This window comes from Megalobrama amblycephala, linkage group LG6 (genome assembly GCF_018812025.1).
Source record: "Megalobrama amblycephala isolate DHTTF-2021 linkage group LG6, ASM1881202v1, whole genome shotgun sequence".
NCBI classification, from domain to species: Eukaryota; Metazoa; Chordata; class Actinopteri; order Cypriniformes; family Xenocyprididae; genus Megalobrama; species Megalobrama amblycephala.
In genome coordinates, this window is record NC_063049.1 from 45,182,182 (window position 1) to 45,209,164 (window position 26,983).

At 35.1% G+C, this 26,983-nt stretch overlaps 1 protein-coding gene across 1 annotated transcript; it reads left to right on the top strand.

Moving 5' to 3' along the window:
• Window positions 1–220: 220 nt before the first annotated feature.
• Window positions 221–26,983, top strand: tbl1x (transducin beta like 1 X-linked). Its single transcript, XM_048194835.1, has 15 exons — window positions 221–545; window positions 14,698–14,803; window positions 14,931–15,076; window positions 15,964–16,186; window positions 16,395–16,527; window positions 19,719–19,860; window positions 20,060–20,123; window positions 20,201–20,298; window positions 21,836–21,896; window positions 21,973–22,094; window positions 22,189–22,263; window positions 22,362–22,489; window positions 24,208–24,373; window positions 24,456–24,557; window positions 26,169–26,983. Exons 2-15 carry the CDS (start codon window positions 14,746–14,748, stop codon window positions 26,193–26,195), a joined length of 1,545 nt encoding a protein of 514 aa, XP_048050792.1. The 5' UTR covers window positions 221–545; window positions 14,698–14,745; the 3' UTR covers window positions 26,196–26,983.

Here is a 26,983-nt window from a genome sequence, read left to right on the forward strand (position 1 = left end):
ATTTTGTATTTTCATTCATTTGTATTTCCTATAAAAAATGCTTTACTGTTTAATAAAAATAATAATTTAGCATTTTTAATTAAATTTCCCATAAAAATTTTTTACTGTTTAAAATAAAAATATCTAATTTTGTATCTTTTATTCAGTTTTCTGTAAAAACGCCTATTTCAATATAAATATAAATAGTAGCCTAAGAATACTAGGCTAGTGTGCTGTCTAGTTAGGGAGCTCAGTAGGCATGTGAACACAGCCCGCCTCTCTCTCTCTGCTGTAGTAAGTGTGTGCGCTGCTGTCTGTCTTCCGACGCTCCATTCTGTGAGAAACACACAGGAAACTTGTCTAAAAACACACAGGATCGACATTTAAACGTGAACTTTGGCACTCGAGACCTCGACTGTTGTTCCACATCGATCTTTACACGGAATATCGCCGATAACGAGAGGAAATCTGCCTAAAGATGGGTGTAAAGTCGCAGTTTGCACACTGAAGTTGGATGGTGTTTTCCAAGTGGAAGTGAAAGAGAAGCGGCGACTTGAATCTTGGCGGTGAGAACAAGAGATATTTCATTCATTTGAACTTTTTCTGTGTGGATTGATCAGTTGAAGTGCTTGGAAATCTTTGTGAGGAAACTACACGCATGTTTGAACTTTCCCACTCACCTCTAACGCCTTTAAAGTCTTATTTCCAGGGTGGCATGTGTTTGTTGACCACCTTAGTACGTGATGGACACTCAAAAGAGCTCATTTCTTATTGTTTTTGTCCTAATACATGCTGAAAGAAGCCGCCAGATGCAGCAGCACATGCTTCAGGATGAGGCGGGTGGGGGAGGGGCTGATCCGGTGTCTTCACTAGTTAGTAGTACTAGTTAGTGTACTTCAAATCTTAGTTGTGCTAATTTTTTTTTTAGACATTTTTTTTTTGTGATTTTTAATGAGTATCAAATATAATGATTTAAACTGTGTTGTTATTCTACAGTAGAAATGATTTAACAGTACATACTAAGTACATACTTACAGCTGAAAGCCTCCATCACTTGTTGATATCAGTAATTTAGCTGCTTGAATCAGCATCAACTGGTCCATGAGGGAAAATAAGGTCATGTTTTTAGATGTAGGCTTTTCATTTATGAGATATGATTTGTGGTTTGTGTCCAGATCTGATCGCTGACCTTGCTGCGTATGTAATTTCCATCACAGCATCTGTTTTTGTTGGCGTACTGTATTACAGTACAGCTCATTTCTAAATATTTGGATGGAAAGTTTAATGAAGTTTGTGATCTCGATTCAAACACCCACGCGATCTTTTTCCTAAATGACTAAACGTCTTTTAAAGCTTTGACGAGTACGGTCACAGCGAACATTCAGATCTGCGTTGTCATGAAATCATTCAGATTATCACAGAAGTACTGCATAAAAGTTTATAGTTCAGATATAAACACTGATGTCTACAGTAGAGATTAAAATAGAGCAAATCAGCTTTTCAAAGTAACTTGATGCTTCAAATGTATCAATTACATCGTTACACCAGTAGGTGGCGACAAGTGACGGTTAAAAACATGTATTTGTCATTGAATCATTCATTCAAGAGATTCGTTCAAAAACGCTGAAACAAGTGAAGTCTTTAGCTGCGCCTCGTTTTGAAGGCTGCGTCCTCTGGAGGTCGCATTTGAAGTCTGCATACGTCATCAAGGATGTAACCGTTAGATTGCAAAGTAAGAAAGAAATTACAGTATTTTACACCACGAAGAATAACAGTCAACTTTATTACGGTTACTTTTCTTAAATAAAACATTCTTGATGATGTATGCAGCCTTCAAATGCGACCTCCGGAGGACGCAGCCTCCGAAATGAGACACAGCTTTTATGAGTGAGTCATTGACTCATTCATTCAAGACATTCGTTTAGAAATACTGATTGATCCAGTAGAGAAACAAGTGAAGTCTTTATGAGTGAGTCATTGAATCATTCATTCAAGAGATTCGTTCAAAAAGCGAGCAATGAAACAAGTGAAGTGTTTATGAGTGAGTCATTGAATCATTCATTCATGAGATTTGTTCAAAAACGCTGATTCATCCAGTAATGAAACAAGTGAAGTCTTTATGAGTGAGTCATTGAATCATTCATTCAAGAGATTTGTTTTGAAACGCTGATTCATTCACTAATGAAACAAGTGAAGTATGTGAGTGAGTCATTCAATCATTCATTCAAGAGATTCGTTCAAAAAACGAGCAATGAAACAAGTGAAGTGTTTATGAGTGACTCATTGAATCATTCATTCAAGCGATTTGTTCAAAAACACGATTCATCCAGTAATGATATGAGTGAGTCATTGAATCATTCATTAAACCCAATTTAAAAAAAAATTCAAATGAATTAAATATTTTTAAAATAGAATGCAGCAATTAATACTTTGTCAGAAGCTCTAGTAAATTGCATTTTGTTTGTTTTATCGTCTATTCAGAGTCATGCAGCTCTATGAAATATTGAACAAAATTAACACAAAATGGGTATTCATACAAATTACGCATTATATGTATTATTCAAAAACGGGTGTCACATGATTTTGATCATACTGTACCCTAGTGTTTAATCAGATGTATGTGCAAACTGATGTTTTGATGACAAATGCCACTATTAATGGCCGATATAAAGCCAATTATATATGACATCACACTATTTAATTTAATGATAGAAAAACATTTTTATTGATGTTTCTCAGTATTTGTCCATCTTTTTTTTTCCCACTGTGCTGATTGCAGTGCATTATGGGATTGCTTTCTCTGCAAAGGACACCTATGCAGATGAAACGCAGTACAGAAGTAGAATCTACATGCAAGTTGTAAATTAAATATGCTAAGAAAGGAAGACGCAGTTTTGTTTTTAAAGATAAAGTTGGGAATGCCTAATGCAGTCGCTAAGGAGAATTAGAATATGATTCCCGCGCCTAATCTCCATTCATCTTCATATGGAGATCACTCCCACGCTACAGCTTGTCACGCTGTTATAAATAGCTTTAGATTTGCACAGAGTTGTAAATCATTACAAGTTGACTGAGTTAATGGTTAATAGGATTGAAGAGAGAGAGTTGTGGTCTTGGGATTTTCTCCAGGATTTGAGCAAAGCCAAATCCAAATCCGTCTGAAAGAATGATGCCAGAATGGCCTAGTTTTGAAACAGAGAAAGAGACTGTAGTGTCTCCATGTTTAATGCTCATAATAAACCAGACAAAATGGTTTGCATGTTTTCTTGAGGCTTGTCTGTTTGTTTTTTTTATCCCATTTTTAGGGCTGCGTGATATACTGAATATTCATGATGTTTGTGATGATTTTACTGGTAGTGTTCCAACAAAACTCTGATAAATTACTGATATATGATGCTGAAAATTCAGCTTTGATCACAGGAATAAATTACATTTTACTATATATTCACATAGAAAACGGCTATTTTAAAATGTAAAAATATTTCACAATTTGTATCAAATAAATGCGGCCTTGGTGAGCAGGAGAGACTTCTTTAACCCCAAACTGTCAGATAATAGTACACAGGCGTGTTATGATTTTTTTTTTATATATCATATTGTACCCTAGTGTGTATGTATATTGAGATTCCAGTGCTAAACACGTCCCATAAAATGCACAGTGATGCACAACAATACAATACTGTTAGACTAATATATTGCATTAGAGAGGAGTGTGTCTGTATTTGTGTAAATGTCTGTTATGGTGTTTGGATTTGAATGGGCTGTAATGTGCAACTCGCGGCTGCATGTTGACGTGATACACAGGATTTTTGCATCTCCATGGCAACGTTGTTTAAAGGGTTAGTTCACCCAAAAATGAAAATTCTGTCATTAATTACTCACCCTCATGTTGTTCCACACCTGTAAGACCTTCGTTCATCTTCAGAACACAAATTAAGATATTTTTGATGAAATCCGATGGCTCAGTAAGGCCTGCATAGCCAGCAATGACATTTCCTCTCTCAAGATCCATTAATGTACTAAAAACATATTTAAATCAGTTCATGTGAGTACAGTGGTTCAATATTAATATTATAAAGCCACGAGAATATTTTTGGTGCACCAAAAAAAACAAAATAACGACTTATATAGTGATGGCCGATTTTAAAACACTGCTTCAGGAAGCTTTAGAGCGTTATGAATCAGTGTGTCGAATCAGCAGTTTGGAGCACAAAAGTCACGTGATTTCAGCAGTTTGGCGGTTCGACACGCGATTCGAATCATGATTCGACACACTGATTCATTTGTGCTCCGAAGCTTCCTGAAACAGTGTTTTGAAATCGGCCATCACTAAATAAGTCGTAATTTTGTTTGATTTAGCGCACCAAAAATATTCTCGTTGCATTATAATATTAATATTGAACCACTGTACTCACATGAACTGATTTAAATATGTTTTTAGTACATTAATGGATCTTGAGAGAGGAAATGTCATTGCTGGCTACGTAGGCCTTACTGAGCCATCGGATTTCATCAAAAATATCTTAATTTGTGTTCCGAAGATTAACGAAGGTCTTACGGGTGTGGAACGGCATGAGGGTGAGTAATTAATGACAGAATTTTCATTTTTGGGTGAACTAACCCTTTAAGGTTTTAAACGTCTTTGCCATCAGCTATTTTACTTCTGTTTGTCACATACACCGTTTCTCTCTGCTGACGAATTAATTTTCTCTCCACTCAGATCAACTGCTATTGATGGTTTAGTATTTGAAGAAAATTAGCCTACATTTGGTCATCTGGCCTCTGGGACAGACTTATTATTAAGGATGGCAATTTGCATAAATTCCCGTAATTGATCATTGTTTAAATTAACAATCAATTATTCGTTAACCTCTTAAACCTCTTATGAAAAAATGTTGCTGATGCACGTGTAAACGATATACACATGAAATATTAGTAAACCATAGTAGATCACATATATTTATTTAGAGCAGGTGGTTTCAAACGAGCCCAAACACAACATAAGTGACATTGACATGCTGCTTCGCTTAAGCAATGGGACGTCCGGGATCTGATCACATCGTGACGCAGTGATTAACGTCATTTGAAAGTTCAACCAATGGAAGCTGGATCTCTGATATAGTATGTAGGGATGATTATAGTTTTATTATCACTCATTTTATTATTGTGGCGTTTACACAAGTAAGTAGTTCTTATGTTCCTTTTTGGACCCTTAAATGGCTAGCCTACTAAATCCATTGCATAGCTTGAAGACATACATTTTTATACGTGTTATACGCACCTCAAAATTACACACTCTAAAGATGACCTTCCTTAATCAATTGATAAGTTTTATGGGTTAAACTATTATCAACAATTAATCAATTGGCGATTAACTGTTAGCATCCCTAGTTATTATCGTTCAAATAAACAAAAAATGTTATCTTATCATTAAAATTGGTAAAATATTTACACGATAAATGTGACAGTACACACACACATATATATTATATAAACACAAACTTTTATTTGGATGCGATTAATTGTTTGACGGCACAATAAAAAACCTAAACTATCCAAAAATTAGAAATATTGCTTTAGCAACTAACAATGTAAAATAAAGCATTAAAATTACTAACTGTAATAAATGAAAACTAAAAATGAAAAAGCATAACAAAATTAAGCGAAAACTGAAAATTATAAAATAAAAGTATTCAAAATATTAATAAATAAATAAATAAATTAATGAATAAAATATATATAAATAACACTGCTCTGGGTCCAGTTGTGTAATTGTCTGTGATTTACAAAAAATATAACTAACGATAATGAATGTTTATTTTTTAAAACTAATGACTTCAACTTTTATTTTATTTATTTATAGTATAGATGATGATTTATTTAGCATAGACTAATGAACTATATTACTTGGTGAAATAATTATTATAGTTATTAAAAATAAATTTTACTATTTATTAAACATTGTTTTTTGTATCATATTTTGTGCCGTTAGTTTATTAACGCAATACGTTTTTGAGAGGCTATGATTTCCAGGTTTAATGGCAGTAAAATCAGTTAAGTTTCTCCAGCTTAAAATACAGTGAAGTGATTCCTCCCTCGCAGTCGTCACGTATGAAGTCGACTAACTGAAGTGGCTACGCTGGCGACTTGTCAGTTTGCGGGTTCATTAGTCTCTGGTGACCGCAGGGAATGACTGGCGCATTTTGACTCGCGGCACCGCTCATGAGAAAATGGCTGCTGTCTGCAGGTCCTGTGAACACATCTGTCAGAGGTGACCAGCCAGGAGAAAATCAGGCTCTCTGCGGCCTCGCTTGTGTCCTGTTTTCCACATTAATCATTCTTGTGGTTTCTTTTGGCTCAGTGCTTGTGACAATTTTTATCCTTCCTTTATACCTAGTTTTTATTCATTAAACGGTAATGTCTTGTTTAACATATGCTAATGTTACCATTTTATTACTTCTATCACTTCTTTTTATTCTCTTGGTTGGAGTTTGTATTAAATATTTAGCATTTATTCACAGTAATTTTACTGGCAATATTAAATGAAGCAACATTGTGAATACAGAGTCAGATTCAGGACGTGTAAAAGCTGTATTCATTTTCTCCATAAGGGAATCGATTTATAATGATAACTTATAAACTGTTTAAAAAACATCCCTACGGTGAGCTTTGAGGTTTTTTAATGGATGGTATATGCGTCTGTTTGCATTATTTCAACATAATTTTATAAATAATCATGTTTAACAGAAAAATTCTTGGTGAAAAACTACATTACCCATGATTCTGCAGAGAAATTGTTACCAATCAGAGAGTTGCAACAATAAAATCATGCCAAAAGAACTTTAGCTCCACCCACTCCAGCGAAATGCTGCGAATGACGTAATTAGTGATCGACCGATATTTTTTATTTTTTTTTAGAACCGATACCGATAATTTGTGTGTTTATGTGCCCGATAACCGATATTTATTTACTGTTATACTTCTGTTTTTGACATGATTACAACACTGAACTGAACAAACCATTTTAATTATAACAATAAATATAATTTATATTTAAAACAAGTCTTATTTATACAACAATAAATTTAGTTAATTTTAATCTTCATATTAAGTAATTTTATTTATAAAAAGCATCAGCAGCAACACTAACGTTAACAATAACTTTGTCTTTCAACTTTGCAGAAATGTAATGCTTCATTTTAAACTACAGTTTTAGTAGATTTAAAGCTGTTTAAAGAGCGAAGAATAATTCACTGGATAATGTGAAATAACTGAATAATATTCTCTGGAATATAACAAACAAAACATTGTATTTTATTGCATTTCTCAACTGGTATGTTACAACAGAATTATTAATAATGTTTTTATCATTCTAGATTATGAAATTCTCAAAACACCCACAAGATGGCGACGTTTATCGGTAAATCCGATATTACAAAACCGATATCCGATTATGATAAAATACTTAAATATCGGTAAATCGATATATCGGTCGGTCGATCGATCTCTAGACGTAATCATTTAACTACTTAATTATTTGTATACACAATATGTTTATTTATCGATGCACGTAAAATATATTATCTCTGTATGCTAAATCACCTTAGGTTGTAAATTTCTTGTATTTATTTTGCCGTTGCATTTGCAATGCTTCATGGGATTGTAGTTCTTTCCTTCACTAATGCCGTTAAGTTCTTGTGCCTTTTGTATTTTTTTTTTTTAGTCTGATTTTAAAAACGTTTTAGCTTCAAATCAAAGTTTGTAATGTTGTGATTCACCTCGTAGCTGGTTGGTTTGGTTTAGGGTCATGGTTATAACTCTTAAAGACTTTTTTAAATCCTTATGTGAAAAATGAATGGGAAAATAATTGTTGGATGGGCACTGATGCACTTTATTGATGATTTTAATGTATTAATTATGTTTCATTAGGCTAGTTTCACCTTCTTTCCTTGTGTTATGATACTTTAATTATCGCTCACTAGATGAAAATGAGTTTCATATCTTCTGCCAGAAGCAATTATGTCCATCTTATTTGCTCCATTTGTTCGTTTTTTGTCACATTTGCCTGTGACTGATTAATCTGGGTAGTTTTAACCTGTTTCCTGTAGTCAGAAACTGCTTCTCTCTTTGGTCACACTTCAGGAAGCGCTGGGGTTTATTTCTGGAGCTCAGTCAGCAAAACCAGTCGAGATGCATAAGATGATGCATCCATTAATTCTGTCCATTCTTCAGCTCAAGGACACTGGCTGTGATGTTAACACTGGTGTGCTGTTGTTAATTGGACAGAGGTTTAGTGAACACTTGAGAACAGGATGGTCGTTTCACACTATGGTGTTAATTTCACTGCACTTTGTCTCATTGAAAGTAATGATGATCACATTAAGGCCCTCAGTGCTTCCCACAGGTTTGAAATATACTTGCGGTGGTAGCCGGGTGAAAAATCCTCCTATTACCCACGGCACTACGTGTGACAAACAAATAATGTGTGATTTTGAACAGTATTTTTATTTATTGAAATGAATTTTAATTACATAGCATATTATTACATAATACTAATATTATGCATTGTAAATTATGCAAAATTACAGCATTTAAATGGTTCACCTCCTTGCTGTCATATAGTGTCTCTCTCAGTGAATGGGACACAGATTTTACTAGTAAAATTTATATAATGAATAATATGTGTGTCAAATAATGTTCTTAGTCTTTTCTTCCTGTGAGGGAGACTACAATAATTTAATATGAATTAAGTGGAAATCTAATTAAATACTATTTATTGTGTAACCAAAATACCAATAATGCTCAAAAGAAAAAGAAAAAACTTAGCATGTGACTTTTAATTATAAACAAGCCCGAAATACACCGGGACTCTTATTTTGAAATGTCTGTACTATTGCAAACTGATCCTTCAGATTCTTACAACCGTCTAAAACATTTTATATAAAGGCCATAGTAGACATTGTAATAATTCATCAACTTGAGTTCATTAGCAATCGCTTGGCATAAATCTGCGCTTTTCATCGATTGAGAATCACTTTGAAGCGATGTTGTGCGAGCTTGTAGAGCACGCAACAGCGCCCGTGGGAATGTTAGCGGCTCTGACGCACACATAACGAGCAGGTGCGAAGCGACTAGCTAATCGATCGCGGACGGTTTCATTATCTTGGGCGGATACAAAAGTATAAGAGGATAACAATAATAAAAGCAAAAATGTGTCTCTGAATTTACTTGGGCGGCGGTTATTATACCTGGGCGGCCCGGAAGCACTGGCCCTGAAATGCTTCAAGCGAAATCAAGGAACTGGTGTGACTTCATTTCCAACAAAATCAGGCTTGTTTCAGGAGTTCAGAACAGCTTCCCAAAGCGAACTTTCTGGAAAAGCTCGCTCCGGCTGGAAACGCCTTTGAACTAGCATTGGTCTGTGGCGATGATGTAATAGAGTGATGCAGGTATGATGTCACTTTGTAGGCAGTTAGCATCACACCAGACCTTATTTCAGCCATTTAACCAAAATCCCATTGCTATGGATGCTAAAATTCTGACTCGGTTCCTACAAAGTGATGTCATACCTGCGCCACTCTATAGACCTTATGTAGCCCCGCCCCTTTTCAGCGCTGCGCTCGTTGTCTTTTGACTTCCGGCTTGTATTTCCACAGCGATCTTACGTATTTATGAATGAACTGCTCATTTTTTAAATCTTCCCGGTCTACTGACATTTGTTAAGACATCTGCTTTAAACATAACAATGCTCATGATAACTTTCATTAACTCTAAACACGTAAATCCACGTCACCAGCTAATTATTCTTTGACAGCGATGCAAAAACGGAAGTTCAAAGACAATTTTATAAAGATGGCGACGCGCTTGTTTCTTTGGATTTGGATTTGATTATCTATATGACACTTTTTTTTTTGTATCTTTTAAGTTTTAGAGAAATGGATTTTAAATGGAGGGACAGAAACTTCTTAGGTTTCATAAAAAATATCTTAATTTGTGATTGGAAGGTGAATGGAAAATCTTATAGGTTTTGCTTCACCACCTATTTTTGTTTCACCACCAGGTGGCGATAAGTGAGTGTTAAAAAATGTATTTGACGTTGAATCTTCATTCAACAGATTCTTTTAAATACACTGATTCATCCAGTAATGAAACGAGTATTTATGGGCGTGTCATTGAATCATCATCATTTTTAAATCATTAATTCAAATATATTTACTTTTTTTTTTAAAAAGACTGTAACAATTAATATTTTGTCAGAAACTCTAGTAAATTACGTTTAGTTGACGTTCAGAATTGTGATCTCGGTTTGAAACAAACAAACAAAAAAAAATTCTCAATTTATTTATTTATTTTCAATATATTAATTTATTGTGCAGCTCTAAGTTTCTTATTTAATCTTCATATAAAATATAAGAAAGATTTATTTAAATTTTATTTATCTTTGTTTTAAAAATTATTTATTGTTTGCCTTAATTAAAAATGCATTGGTTAAATTCAAACATTTTTTTTTCTACTAAAATTTTTTCAATAATTATCGATATCGATCAATATGAAACATCATATTGTGATCATTTTTTTGTAGCTGTATCGCCCAGCCCTAGACGAGAATACTTTTTGTGCACCAAAAAAACAAAATAACGACTTTTAATCAACAATATCTAGTGATGGGCGATTTTAAAACACTGAATCTTTACGAATCTTTTGTTTCGAATCGGTGGTTCGGAGCGTGTATCAAACTGTCAGAATCACGCCCCCCAGTGGTGAACCATTGAAATTTTGAAACAAATTTTATAACGTAACGAAGCCTCGTTTACTGAAATCACGTGACTTTGGCAGATTGATACACGCTCCGAACCACTGATTCGAAACAATTTGTGTAGCTTCACTAGATATTGTTGAATAAAGTCGTTATTTTGGCGCACAAAAAATATTCTCGTCACTTCATAACATTAAGGTTGAACCACTGTAGTCACATGACTGTTTTAAATGTAGCTTTCTGGGCATCTGAAAGTGTTAATTATTTTGCTGTCAATCAGCTACCTTATTGAAACGACATGAGGATGAAAATTTACATTTTTGAGTGAATTATACCTCATAAATACAGTAAGCTGAGCCTTGGATAAAACTAACTCTATTTTGCGAATCATATTGTTTACATCACCAATACATATTGTCGCATTTTTATATTGTAACATCTCAATATAACGATGTATCGTTGCTCTTCTGGTAATCGACAATTTTGTTGAGGGGGTCAAAATTACAATTTTTTTACCTTAAATGTAAAGCTTTTGGAAACATTATTTTATTGTTACACATTGATTGGTACGTCTATTAGTAAATTATGTTGTCTTCTGCAATCTTTGTTTCATTATAAGCCAATGGTTACAGCTCAAAAATGGGGAAAAGCACTTTTCATGTTATTTCCCCCAAAGTTTGCATGCCTGCAACTCAAAAAGTATTAAAGATATTTCAATATGTCTTTAAATTCTGGTTCTTAATGAACTTTTCTTTGAGTATCTTCATTTTTAAGGCTCTATAGGGTTCAATCCCAGAGATATTGGGATCTCAATATGGCTCCATGAGTAAATTGTACACATTTTCAGTGGTCAAAAACCAAATGTGTTCAATTTACAATGCAAGTACGTTGTACTATTAGTAAATTATTTTGTCTTTTGCAATCTTTGTTTCATTATAAGCCAATGGTTACAGCTCAAAAATGTGGAAAAGCACTTTTCATGTCATTTCCCCCAAAGTTTGCATGCCTGTAACTCAAAAAGTATTAAAGATATCTCAATATATTTTTAAATTCTGGTTCTTAATGAACTTTTCTTTGAGTATCTTCATTTTTAAGGCTCTATAGGGTTCAATCCCAGAGATATTGGGATCTCAATATGGCTCCATGAGTAAATTGTACACATTTTCAGTGGTCAAAAACCAAATGTGTTCAATTTACAATGCAAGTACGTTGTACTATTAGTAAATTATGTTGTCTTCTGCAATCTTTGTTTCATTATAAGCCAATGGTTACAGCTCAAAAATGGGGAAAAGTTTTCATTTCGTTTTCAAAACTTTTCATGTTATTTCCCCCAAAGTTTGCATGCCTGCAACTCAAAAAGTATTAAAGATATCTCAATATATTTTTAAATTCTGGTTCTTAATGAACTTTTCTTTGAGTATCTTCATTTTTAAGGCTCTATAGGGTTCAATCCCAGAGATATTTGGATTCAGTGGTCAAAAATCAAATGTGGGTCAGTTTGCATACAGCTGATACTTCTTTTTTTTAAGACTAGAAATGCCTCTATCATTTGTTTTATAATTATATCTTCATTCCTGTTCTGTTCTGAATACCCTTGAATTGACTATGCTCAGATATAGTGAATCCCAGATGACTGAGTTATTGATGTTTTCCCATGATGCTTGCGGTTGGAGCTTCTTCTGAGGGGAAATAAATCCTGGTGCACTACAGGGACGCCGTCTTCTGTGTGTGAATTCCCTGGATGTGGTGTAATTGGTGTTTCTTTCATAAGGCGATCTGATATGTGGATTAGTTGTAGTTCTGCAGGTTCCCAGGATAATTACAGCCTTGTTTTATATGATCATTAACCGCTCGAGACTTTTCGTATCCCACAGGCTGTTGTGTGTCGACTAATTAACCAAATGAGACCACCAAACAAAGATGATTCCAGTTTCTCCAGAGACCGGCTCAGATATGAAGACGCATCTCATAGACTGACTGGATATAATTTTTGCATTAATTTAATTTTATGCATTTCATTGCAAATTAGCTATATTATCGAACTCTTTCCAGATATATATGTAGAAAATCACATTTTCGTTGTGGTGTTCACAATGCGTAAATGACGCACAACAGGGTGTTACGCACTACACGAGCTGACAACAGCTCTGTCACCCAAAGGTCAGGTACCCAAACCACAATTTCTCATGAAAACATGCGCGAGAAGTGCAACGGGAAATGACGCAAAACGACTCCCTGCACACACACACACACCGAAACACACTTGCAAATACATTACCAACCCAATATAAAACACGTTCTTATTCACATCAGTTGCGGTTCACTAAATAAATTCATTAAAAATTCATTAAATACCCATTTACAATAAGCATTTAAAGGGTTAGTTCACCCAAAAGTGTAAATTTCTGTCATTAATTACTCACCCTTATGCCGTTCCAGTCATCTTCAGAACACAAATTAAGATATTTTTGATGAAATCTGATGGCTCAGTAATTGACAGCAAGATAATTAACACTTTCAGATGCCCAGAAAGCTACATTTAAAACAGTCATGTGACTAAAGTGGTTCAACCTTAATGTTATGAAGAGACGAGAATACTTTTTGTCGTGTTTTCAATCATTTGTGTTACAAATATTCAAATTATCACAGATAGTTTAGATATAAATACTAATGTCTGTGTTATAGATCAAAATAGAGCAAATCAGCTTTTGAAAGAAACTCGAACGCGCTGAAAATGGCGCATTTATCGATTACATTGTTTCACCACCAGGTGGCGATAAGTGAGTGTTAAAAAATGTATTTGACGTTGAATCTTCATTCAACAGATTCTTTTAAATACACTGATTCATCCAGTAATGAAACAAGAGTATTTATGGGCGTCATTGAATTATCATCATTTTTAAATAATTAATTCAAATATATTTACATTTTTTTTTTTTTTTTTTTTAAAAAGACTGTAACAATTAATATTTTGTCAGAACCTCTAGTAAATTACGTTTAGTTGACGTTCAGAATTGTGATCTCGGTTTGAAACAAACAAACAAAAAATTCTCAATTTATCCAGAATTGTGCAGTTTCTTATTTAATCTTCATATAAAATATAAGAAAGATTTGTTTAAATTTTATTTATCTTTGTTTTAAAAATTATTTGTTGTTTGCCTTAATTAAAAATGCATTGGTTAAATTCAAACATTTTTTTTTTCTACTAAAATGTTTTCAATAATTATCGATATCGATCAATATGAAACATCATATTGTGATCATTTTTTTGTAGCTGTATCGCCCAGCCCTAGACGAGAATACTTTTTGTGCACCAAAAAAACAAAATAACGACTTTTAATCAACAATATCTAGTGATGGGCGATTTTAAAACACTGAAGCTTTACGAATCTTTTGTTTCGAATCGGTGGTTCGGAGCGTGTATCAAACTGTCAGAATCACGCCCCCCAGTGGTGAACCATTGAAATTTTGAAACAAACTTTATAACGTAACGAAGCCTCGTTTACTGAAATCACGTGACTTTGGCAGATTGATACACGCTCCGAACCACTGATTCGAAACAATTTGTGTAGCTTCACTAGATATTGTTGAATAAAGTCGTTATTTTGGCGCACAAAAAATATTCTCGTCACTTCATAACATTAAGGTTGAACCACTGTAGTCACATGACTGTTTTAAATGTAGCTTTGTTAAGTGTTAATTATCTTGCTGTCAATCACTGAGCCATCGGATTTCATCAAAAATATCTTAATTTGTGTTCTGATGATGAACGAAGGTCTTACAGGTGTGGAACGGCATGAGGGTGAGTAATTAATGACAGAATTTTCATTTTTGGGTGAAGTAACCCTTTAACCTAAAAGAAAATGAGAAACTAGCTGAAAAAAAGTTATTTTTCTTCTGGTTTTCAGAACGGACCATTTGATTAATCAGAGTATAATGTAGTGTTGTCATGTTTCCTGTAGGGGGCGATCGTGAGCTCCAGTGTCGCTCATCCCCTGAGGTGAGCTAAGATGAGCATTACCAGTGATGAAGTCAACTTCCTGGTCTACAGATATCTGCAGGAGTCAGGTAAACACCCGGCTTGCAATAACCCTTACAAATATCCTAAGTGTTTTATCTCTTCTCAGATCTCAGATTTACTCACTGGTTGAAATGAAGCGACTGTTCGTTCATTGGTGTTGTGTTTGTGCGGCAGGTTTCTCTCACTCTGCGTTCACGTTTGGCATTGAGAGTCACATCAGTCAGTCCAACATCAACGGGACTCTAGTGCCACCTGCTGCTCTCATCTCCATCCTGCAGAAAGGACTTCAGTATGTGGAGGCCGAGATCAGCATCAACGAGGTGACGGCTCATCTTCATCAACCATACTGATATTGTCTAGATTTGTGCATGAATAATTTTTACTGGCTGTAAGTCATAATAATAAGTAGACTTGTATTTAACCTTTATATATATATATATGCTTAATTATATTCAGGAATAAACATTATTTTATTTAAAAGTTCACTTGGTCAAGCCACAGACAAAATTTTCGTTGCGCAAATGAAGCAAAAATTAACAATTGTGGCAACATCATAAATTTAGTGTTGTTTTAGTATCAATGAGAAACTAAATTATTTGTATAATGTTTTGAAATAGTTTTTTTAATTATCTATATATTTATTATTATTTTTAAATATGCTTAGTTTTTATTAAATTATTTCTTTTCTATAAAATTGCTTTTTTATTTTTTAGATATTTTACTACATTAAAGTCAATAAAACTGAGAAATGTATAAAATAAAATGATTTTAAAAAAGTATATTTTATTTCATTTCACGTAGCATTTATTTCAAGGAACAAAAATGCTTTTTATGGATTTAGTTTTAACTATAATAACCCTGATCTAAACTTTTCAACATTGATATTTTAAAAAAGCATTTAAGCTTAATCTAAATGTTTGAAATTTATCTATGAATTAATTATTCATATTTTATTTATAATACTGTACATAAATAATAATAATAATGTACTAATATTTTGACAATGTAAATTAAAATCTTAGTCATGGAATTTTTAAAAATGAAAATACATTTTTCTAGTTATGTAAATCTCTAAAATATCTTTTAAAATGATCATAAAAATTCATTATTGAATTATAAATAAATCAAAATACTTCCAAAAGGATGTTTAGCTCTAGATGAACTGCTTCTGTTGGTTTGTTTTTGATTTTAATGTTGAATCTTTAAGGACGGCACGGTGTTTGACGGTCGGCCGATAGAGTCTCTGTCGCTCATCGATGCCGTGATGCCAGACGTGGTTCACACCAGAAAGCAGGCGTTCAGAGACAAACTCGCCCAGCAACAGCAACAGCAAGCCGCCTGCTCTGCCAACTCGACAGCCGTTCAGTCCCACGCCACGAAGAACGGAGAAACCGCACTCAACGGAGACGAGAATGGCACCCACGCCCTCAGTAAGTCATTTACTCAACAGAAAAATGCATGTAAATCTATTGTATTAGGAACCATTAAAAAAGCATAATAGGGTCACTTTAAATGCATATACATTTAAAAAATAAATGCATCAATTCAGTTCTAAAAGGTGCACAGATTTGCCTTGCACTGTGGGTGAGAACTGCTGAAGTGTGTTTGTAATTCTGAGCTGCTTTTCCTCTCTATCAGATAACCATTTTGAGGCCATGGAGGTGGACTATGAGGTCCAGATTCCTGCCAGTAAAGCCACGGTGTTGCGGGGTCACGAGTCAGAGGTCTTCATCTGTGCCTGGAACCCCGTCACTGACCTCTTGGCCTCAGGGTGAGTCGATCTGGACGCTGACCTCTCTAACCTCACGAGGGCAGAGTTGAGGGTTTCTGTGAGGGTGTTATAAGTTGGATAAGTATAACTCTCGCTAGAACTATTGTATTTTTTCTCCACTATGAAATGGTTTAAATTGCACTTTTTTTCATGCATTTCTAAAATTACATAATAGACATAAATATTTGGGCTCAAGTAGGGATGTGCGATATCACGATATTACATCGAGAACCAGGGATCCAGACTAACATTTGAGAGTTAGATAGGGGCACCAGCACCTGATCTGGTAGTTGAGGGAGGAGAAGAGTTGAGGGAGGAGAAGAGTTGAGGGAGGAGAAGAGTTGAGGGAGGAGAAGAGTTGAGGGAGGAGAAGAGTTGAGGGAGGAGAAGAGTTGAGGGAGGAGAAGAGTTGAGGGAGGAGAAGAGTTGAGAGTTGTGGGGAGGAGAGGAGAGAGAGGGAAGAGTTAAGGGAGGAGAAGAGTTGGAGGGAGGAGGTGGAGGGAGGAGTTGAGGGGGAGGTGGAGGGAGGAGAGGAGTTGGGAGGGGAGGAGTTGAGGGAGGAGAGGAGTTAAGGGAGTTGGGAGGAGGGGAGTTGGAGGGAGGAGTTGAGGGGAGGACAGAAGTTATAGGGAGGAGTTGAGGGGAGTTGGAGGGAGTAGAGGAGTTGAGGGGGAGGTGGAGGGAGGAGAGGGGGAGGGGAGGAGTTGAGGGGAGTTGGAGGGAGGAGAGGAGTTAATGGAGTTGGGAGGAGGGGAGTTGGAGGGAGGAGTTGAGGGGAGGACAGAAGTTATAGGGAGGAGTTGAGGGGAGTTGGAGGGAGTAGAGGAGTTGAGGGGGAGGTGGAGGGAGGAGAGGGGGAGGGGAGGAGTTGAGGGGAGTTGGAGGGAGGAGAGGAGTTAATGGAGTTGAGTGGATGAGTTGAGGGGAGTTGGAGGGAGAAGAGGAGTTAAGGGAGTTGGAGGGAGGAGAGGAGTTAAGCAGGGGAGGTGGAGGGAGAGGAGTTGAGGGGGAGGTGGAGGGAAGAGAGGAGTTAGAGGGAGGAGTTGAGGGGAGGAGAGGAGTTGGGAGAGGAGGAGTTGAGGGAGGAGAGGAGTTAATGGAGTTGGGAGGAGGGGAGTTGGAGGGAGGAGTTGATGGGAGTTGGAGGAGAGGAGTTGAGGGGAGGACAGAAGTTATAGGGAGGAGTTGAGGGGGGAGGTGGAAGGAGGAGAGGAGTTAAGGGAGTTGGGAGGGGAGGAGTTGAGTGGAGGAGATGAGTTGGAGGGAGAAGAGGAGTTAAGGGAGTTGGAGGGAGGAGTTGGAGGGAGGAGTTGGAGGGAGGAGTTGGAGGGAGGAGTTGGAGGGAGGAGTTGGAGGGAGGAGAGGAGTTGAGCGGGGGAGGTGGAGGGAGAGGAGTTGAGGGGGGAGGTGGAGGGAGGAGAGGAGTTAGAGGGAGGAGTTGAGGGGAGTAGAGGAGTTGAGGGGGAGGGGGAGGGAGGAGAGGGGGAGGGGAGGAGTTGAGGGGAGTTGGAGGGAGGAGAGGGGAGGGGAGGAGTTGAGGGGAGTTGGAGGGAGGAGAGGAGTTAATGGAGTTGAGTGGAGGAGATGAGTTGAGGGGAGTTGGAGGGAGAAGAGGAGTTAAGGGAGTTGGAGGGAGGAGAGGAGTTAAGCGGGGGGAGGTGGAGGGAGGAGAGGAGTTAGAGGGAGGAGTTGAGGGGAGGAGAGGAGTTGGGAGAGGAGGAGTTGAGGGAGGAGAGGAGTTAATGGAGTTGGGAGGAGGGGAGTTGGAGGGAGGAGTTGAAGGGAGGAGTTGATGGGAGTTGGAGGAGAGGAGTTGAGGGGAGGACAGAAGTTATAGGGAGGAGTTGAGGGGGGAGGTGGAAGGAGGAGAGGAGTTAAGGGAGTTGGGAGGGGAGGAGTTGAGTTGGAGGGAGAAGAGGAGTTGAGGGGGGAGGTGGAGGGAGGAGAGGAGTTAGAGGGAGGAGTTGAGGGGAGTAGAGGAGTTGAGGGGAGGTGGAGGAGGAGAGGGGAGGGGAGGAGTTGAGGGGAGTTGGAGGGAGGAGAGGAGTTAATGGAGTTGAGTGGAGGAGATGAGTTGAGGGGAGTTGGAGGGAGAAGAGGAGTTAAGGGAGTTGGAGGGAGGAGAGGAGTTGAGCGGGGGGAGGTGGAGGGAGAGGAGTTGAGGGGGAGGTGGCGGGAGGAGTTGAGGGAGGAGAGGAGTTAATGGAGTTGGGAGGAGGGGAGTTAGAGGGAGGAGTTGAGGGGAGTAGAGGAGTTGAGGGGGAGGTGGAGGGAGGAGAGGGGGAGGGGAGGAGTTGAGGGGAGTTGGAGGGAGGAGAGGAGTTAATGGAGTTGAGTGGAGGAGATGAGTTGAGGGGAGTTGGAGGGAGAAGAGGAGTTAAGGGAGTTGGAGGGAGGAGAGGAGTTGAGCTGGGGGAGGTGGAGGGAGAGGAGTTGAGGGGGAGGTGGCGGGAGGAGTTGAGGGAGGAGAGGAGTTAATGGAGTTGGGAGGAGGGGAGTTGGAGGGAGGAGTTGATGGGAGTTGGAGGAGAGGAGTTGAGGGAGGACAGAAGTTATAGGAGGAGTTGAGGGGGGAGGTGGAAGGAGGAGAGGAGTTAAGGGAGTTGGGAGGGGAGGAGTTGAGTGGAGGAGATGAGTTGAGGGGAGTTGGAGGGAGAAGAGGAGTTAAGGGAGTTGGAGGGAGGAGTTGAGGGGAGTTGGAGGGAGGAGAGGAGTTGAGCGGGGGGAGGTGGAGGGAGAGGAGTTGGGAGGGGAGGAGTTGAGGGAGGAGAGGAGTTAATGGAGTTGGGAGGAGGGGAGTTGGAGGGAGGAGTTGATGGGAGTTGGAGGAGAGGAGTTGAGGGGAGGACAGAAGTTATAGGGAGGAGTTGAGGGAGGAGAGGAGTTGAGGGGAGGTGGGGGAGTTGTGGGGAGGAGAGGAATTAGAGGGGAGAGGAGTTAGAGGGGGAGTTGAGGGGAGGAGTTGAGGGGAGGAGGAGTTGGAGGGAGGAGAGGAGTTTGAGGGGGAGAGGAGAAAGAGGGAGAGAAAAAGGGAGGAGTTGGGGAGCGGAGAAAGGGAGAGGAGAAAGAGAGGATTTGAGGGGAGGGGAGAAGTTGGAGGGGGAGTGGATTTAGAGTGAGGAGAGTTTTTCCCTATTCACCAGCGGTGTTTTGCCTTAAGTTTGTGTTATTTGTTTATTGTATCGCTGCAGCTCTGGCGACTCGACGGCTCGCATATGGAACCTGAATGAGAACAGCAACAGCAGCTCCACTCAGCTGGTCCTGCGGCACTGCATCCGAGAGGGAGGACAGGACGTTCCCAGCAACAAGGACGTCACCTCATTAGACTGGAACGTGAGTGTGCTGTTAAACGTTTAGAGCAGTTCTCAATCGGAGGCTTCAGCACACTTCCAAGATGAAGAATGATTTAAAGATTTCTCCATCTTCATCTTTCTTTAGTGTGTAATGTTGCTGTTTGAGCATGAATAAGGTTTCCAAAGTCCCTCCAGTGGGAGTGTTTTGCATCCTTTCAGTGTCTGTTCTGTGTCTGTAGAGCGACGGCACTCTCTTAGCAACTGGATCTTATGACGGATTTGCGAGAATATGGACAAAAGACGGTAAGTCGACTTCTTTCCCTAACACTGAGAGCTGATCACACTCGAGGAGTGAGCGTCTTTTCCTGATGTTTTCGCAGGTAATCTGAGCAGCACACTCGGACAGCACAAAGGACCCATATTTGCACTGAAGTGGAACAAGAAAGGCAACAGCATTCTGAGCGCTGGAGTCGACAAGGTCAGTCTCTACGTGACTTTATGAGGAACCACAACTGATACATGAATTTCTGACAAACCTGTCGCACACAATCTCCTCCAGTTCTTCTGTCTCTGGTTGATAGTTCAGACTCTTTTATCAAGTCTTTTAGTTTAGTTGTCCTCCTTCAGCTCGTGTCTTTCTGCTATGAAAGCTTGATTTTTATCAAGTAAACGTAGAATAACTTTGATATTATTAGTAATATTTCATCTGAAGCAGGTTTAATTGATTATCCAGACATTTATTATAAAAATCAGGAGTATCAAATATGATCATCAGGTTTATTTGTTCATCTCTCGATCATCATTGCATTATATGTTTTAAAACCAGAGAGATTTGATCATAAAACTGAACATTTAAATATCATCTTACTAAGACATATTATCGACAGATATTGATATCAATATGCATTTTATGTAAGTATCTGCTCTGTACTGTTATAATGATCTTATTGATTTACATTAAAAGAAACAGAATTTCATATAAATATCAGAATCTGCAAATTAATATTTTTGTTGAGCCTTTCTATTACATTTAAAATACATTTCAAATTATTAAAATAGATTACAATATGATGATGAAAATGATTCAAATAGATTAGATTAAAACAAACAAAAATTAAAATAAAATAAATATTAGATTACAAAAATAAAAATTAGATTACATATATTAAATTAGATAAAAAAAATTTAAAAATTAACAAAAGACTTGATTATATTAAATTAGATTAAAATGAATTAAAAATGATTAAAAGATATTAAAATAAGTAAATATAACAAAATAAATGTAAAATTATTCAAATAAATTAGATTAAAATTAAATAATAAATTAGAATAAAATATTAGATTACAAAAATAAAAATTAGATTACATATATTAAATTAGATTAAAAAAATAATAAAATTAACAAAAGAATTGATTATATTAAATTAGATTAAAATGGATTAAAATTATTAAAATAAGTAAATATAACAAAATAAATGTAAAATTATTCAAATTAGATTAAAATTAAATAAAAAAATAGAATAAAATAAATATTAGATTACAAAATAAAAATTAGATTACATATATTAAATTAGATAAAAAATAAACTTAAAAGAATTGATTATATAAAATTAAATTACATTAAAATGAATTAAAAATGAGTAAATATAACAAAATAAATGTAAAATTATTCAAATAAACTAGATTAAAATTAAATAAAAAATTAGAATAGAATAAATATTAGACTACAATAAACAAAAATGAGGTGAAATATATTAAATTGGATTTATATGCATTTTATGTAAGTATTTTAAAATATCAGAATCTGCATCCAATTCCCTATTTTTGCTGAGTTTGAGTTTGAGTCTTTGAATAAAATTGAGCTCCATATTCTCACTATATCAGACTATATGAGCCATAAAAGCCTGATGGATCAAATATGATACTCAACAAAAACATAAATATATTTTAATGAAAGAGAATTATTACCCGTCTTTTCTCCCATAATCAGTTGTTCAATTGTTCTGGTTCTGCAGACGACAATCATTTGGGACGCGCACACGGGTGAAGCCAAGCAGCAGTTTCCCTTTCATTCTGGTGAGTTCACGACCTCTGCCTCGAGTTCACAGCATTGGTCAGACAGAGTTTAATATGGTCATGTGATTGAGTGCAGCTCCAGCGCTGGACGTGGACTGGCAGAATAACACCACCTTCGCCTCCTGCAGCACTGACATGTGCATACACGTGTGTCGCCTAGGGAGTGAGCGTCCGCTCAAGACCTTCCAAGGGCACACGGTGAGAATAACACACACACACACACACACACACACACACACACACACACACCAGGGTGAAACACTAGATGAACTCACTGTTTGTTTGCTTTCAGAATGAAGTGAACGCCATTAAATGGGACCCGTCGGGAATGCTGCTGGCTTCCTGTTCGGATGACATGACGTTAAAGGTGTGGATTAATTGGTGTTTTCTGTTTGGGAAAATGCACCTTTTTTGAATAGTGCATAATGAAATATTGAATATGATCAAATGTTCCTCTGACGGCAGATCTGGAGTATGAAGCACGATTCATGCGTTCACAACCTTCAGGCGCACAATAAAGAGATCTACACCATCAAATGGAGCCCCACGGGCACCGGGAGCAACAGTCCCAACGCCAACATCCTGCTGGCCAGGTAACCTTCCCAAAGTGCCTTTCCAGGAAAGTCTGGTCACTCGGGCAGCTGTTTCGGGCATCCAAGAGCAAGTCCTGTCTATTTGAAAGGGGGAATCCTGTAATCTCCAAAACTGCTTCCCGAACCCACGTTTAAATAACAATTTCAAATCAGCAATTTTCAAATCAGGGGAAAAAAATTTTAATTTATATATATATATATATATATATATATATATATATATATATATATATATATATATATATATATATATATTAATAAATATGTATATAATAAATTTAAAATGATTCCAATAAATTAGATTTAGATGAAATATATTAGATTAAAAATAAACAAAAAATGTGATTATATTAAATTATCTATTTTAATAATTTTAAATTGAACTTAATCTAAGTAAATGATTAAAATAAAATAAATAAATATTAGATTTCAATAAATATAAATTAGAATAATATATATTAAATTAGATGTAAAAATGATTCCAATCAATTAGATTAAAATAAATGAACAAATAGAAATAGAACAAAAATTACAATAAAATAAAATAAAATATTACAATAAATAAATAAATATATATATATATATATATATATATATATATATATATATATATATATATATATATATATTACAAAATAGATCATATTATTATATAAAAAATTAGAATAAAATAAATTCAATAAATAGAAATTAAAATAATATATATTAAATTAGATTAAAATAAATGTAAAAATGATTCAAATAAATTAGATTCAAATAAAAAATAAACACAAAATAAAAATAAATATTATATAAAAATAAAAATTAGATTGAACATTAAATTAGATTATAATAAAAATTAGAATACAATTATTTAAATAAATAAATGAACAAAAAATAGAATTATTAGATTACAATACATAAAAATTTGATGAAATATATTAGATTAAAATAAACAAATTACAATAAAGATTAAATATTACAATAAATAGATATAAATATAAATATGTAAAATAAATATTTCATATATAAAATAGATAATATTTAAATAATTATATAAAACAGAATAAAATAAATTCAATAAATAGAAATTAAAATAATATATATTAAATTAGAATAAAATAAATGTAAAAATGATTCAAATAAATTAGATTCAAATAAAAAATAAACACAAAATAAAAATAAATATTATATAAAAATAAAAATTAGATTGAACATTAAATTAGATTATAATAAAAATTAGAATACAATTATTTAAATAAATAAATGAACAAAAAATAGAATTATTAGATTACAATACATAAAAATATGATGAAATATATTAGATTTAAAATAAACAAATTACAATAAATAAAGATTAAATATTACAATAAATAAAAAATAGATAAAAATAATTATATTAAAATGAATAAAAATTAGATTAAACATATTAAATTAGATAATAAAAATTAGAATAAAATTAATTAAATAATACATCTAACTATAGAGTACTATAGTGAGTAGAAAAAATACAATATTATAGGCATATTTATAATATTAATTTTTAATATAAAAATTAATTTTTGGAGTATAAATTGGGTGTTTATACTATGTAGATGCCTTTTTAAATTTTAGGATGGGGTCCGTCACACGAGGAAGATCACATATGAAAGCCCTGCTGAAATCCAAAAGGGATACACATCGGAAGTGTTTAACACTCTTCATCCATACGCATCTAACACTTCGTTTGTCTTCCTCAGTGCCTCTTTCGACTCGACGGTGCGATTATGGGATGTCGATCGAGGCGTTTGCACCCACACGCTCACCAAACACCAGGAGCCCGTCTACAGCGTGGCCTTCAGTCCGGACGGGAAGTTCCTGGCCAGCGGCTCCTTCGACAAATGCGTTCACATCTGGGACACGGTGGTCAGTACGACAGCGGCTCGTGTTTACGCTGTAACCCGTCATACCACATGATGATGATGATGATGATGAACGTGTTTTTCAGAGCGGTGCGCTGGTGAACAGCTACAGAGGAACCGGAGGAATATTTGAGGTTTGCTGGAACAGTGTGGGAGATAAAGTCGGCGCAAGTGCGTCAGATGGATCGGTACGTTCGTCTCCTCATCCGAGGGTCATTTTGAAAACATGTTAGAAAATATAATCTTATTATTATAATTACACACACACACACACACACACACCTACTTATATAATATATATATATATATATATATATATATATATATATAAAGAGGTGTGTGTGTGTGTGTGTTATAATTATAATAATAATTATTAATTAATCAGTTTAACTCATCTAAATTAATATAATTTTTATTTAATTATTTATCTAATCTAATTTAATATATTTAATCTATTTTTTATTTTTGTAATCTAGTATTTATTTCATTCTATTTTTTGTTTATTTTAATCTTTTATTGGTTTCATTTTTACATTTATTTTATTCTATTTACTTAATCTATTTTTAATAATTTTTAATCTAATTTTTATATGTGTGTGTGTGTGTATGTGTGTGTATATATATATATATATATATATATATATATATATATATATATATATATATATATATATGTGTGTGTGTGGAAGGTGTGTGTAGTAGTAGTAGTAGTAGTAGTAATAATAATAATAATAATAATAATAATAATAATTAATAAAATATTTTAAAGTGGTTTTAATCTAATTTAATAAAAATTGTTTATTTTTTTAAATCTAATTTAATATTTCATCTATTTTTTTATTTTTGTAATCTATTTACATTTATTATATTTACTTATTTTCATCTATTTTAATACTTTTAAATTTATTTTAATCTAATTTCATTATTTTATTGAATAATTTTATTAAATTAATAAAATGTAAATTACATTTTATTATTTTTATTTAATTATTTTAATTATTATTTTTAATGTATTTCAGTATATTTCATGGATTTTTAAATTTTGTAATATAATATTTTATTCTATTGTTTATTTTAATCTAATTTATATTTTAATGTGTGTGTGTGTGTGTGTGTGTGTGTGGGTATGTGTGTGTGTATATATATATATATATATATATATATATATATATATATATATATATATATATATACACACACACAATAAATAATATTATTTACTATTTAGTATTTTACTACTACTTTAAATAGGCTTTTTTTGTTAATGTTCATTTTAGTTAATTTTAGTGTAATTTTTAGTAATTTTGTTGCATTTAGTTATGTGCTTTTGTCATTTTTATTAGTTTTTGGTTTAATTTCTTTAAGTTAATTTTAGGTTATTTAGGTTTCATTTATTTGTTTGTTTTTTCAGGTTTGTACTCAAAAAGTGAATAAATGGATTTAAACAACTGCATAAATATAATTTAATACCATAAAATCCACTAAAAATATGAAATATTAAATAAAAAAACATTATCAAACTAAAATATAGCAAATTCATTTCATTGAAATGATAATAATAATACAAAATCTGTCATATTTGACCGCCACGCAAGGACCACCAAAGGGTTAATTCAGTTGTATTTATTTATTTCCAGTTAGTAATTTTAGTGCTTCGACTCAAACTTATTTCAATTAGTTGCAAAAGCAACATTTCTAATTTTCAAGTAGTTGAACTTTTCCTTCTAATATTTATATTTTATTTCAGCTTTTATTTTTCAGCTTTTTTTTGTTAATGGAAACCCCATCTTGTTTTTCCAGGTCTGTGTTCTTGATTTACGGAAATAGCGTTCGGTGAATCCGGATGCAGGATTGTGCAGCTAAAGCCTCGAGCGCGTCTGAACTCGTTTCTTCCGTGGAGCCGGTCGACCAAGATCCGCGGCTGCTTCGGGAACAGAATCTGAATGTTGAAAACCAAATTAGAGGGAAACGTCCACTAGAGATGGAGCTGTTGATCGACGCAGTGCCGCAGACGGCCACCAGGGGGCTGAAGAGCTGGAGACGTTTCGTTTGAAAGGTTTTATCGCATGTTTGTGTCGCTGAGCGGCGCTGATGTTCATTTTTAGCAACCTTTAATTCAAGACGAGGCTTCACGTGTGCGAGAACCGTAAATACTTCTGATCGTTTTCCAACTTTAGCGCGTAACATCGAGATGAATGAAGACGCCGACTGCCAAGTACTTGGGAAAATATTTTATGAATATGTTTAATTCTCAGATATTAAATATACAGGTGTATAATCTCCCCGCTGGATGTACATTTAATGAATGTAAAGATGTAAATGAGACCACAGATTTTATAAACTGTGTTTATATGTTTATAAAGTAATCATTTTTTTCTCAAATCTTTCATACTTTGACTTTTTTTGTATTTTCTTCTGATTTTGTGGACGTCATGCCTGCTGGATCGGCAGCAAACGCATTTTGAGGGGATTGTGACGCATGTTATAAGGATACGTGCTTGATCGTGAGGGGGTAAAGTGCATTCTGGGACGTGTTTTAGCATCAACAGCGTGTCCGAATCGGATGTGATGTGATAAAACGACAATAAAAGTGCTCTCTTCCATGCAAATCTGAA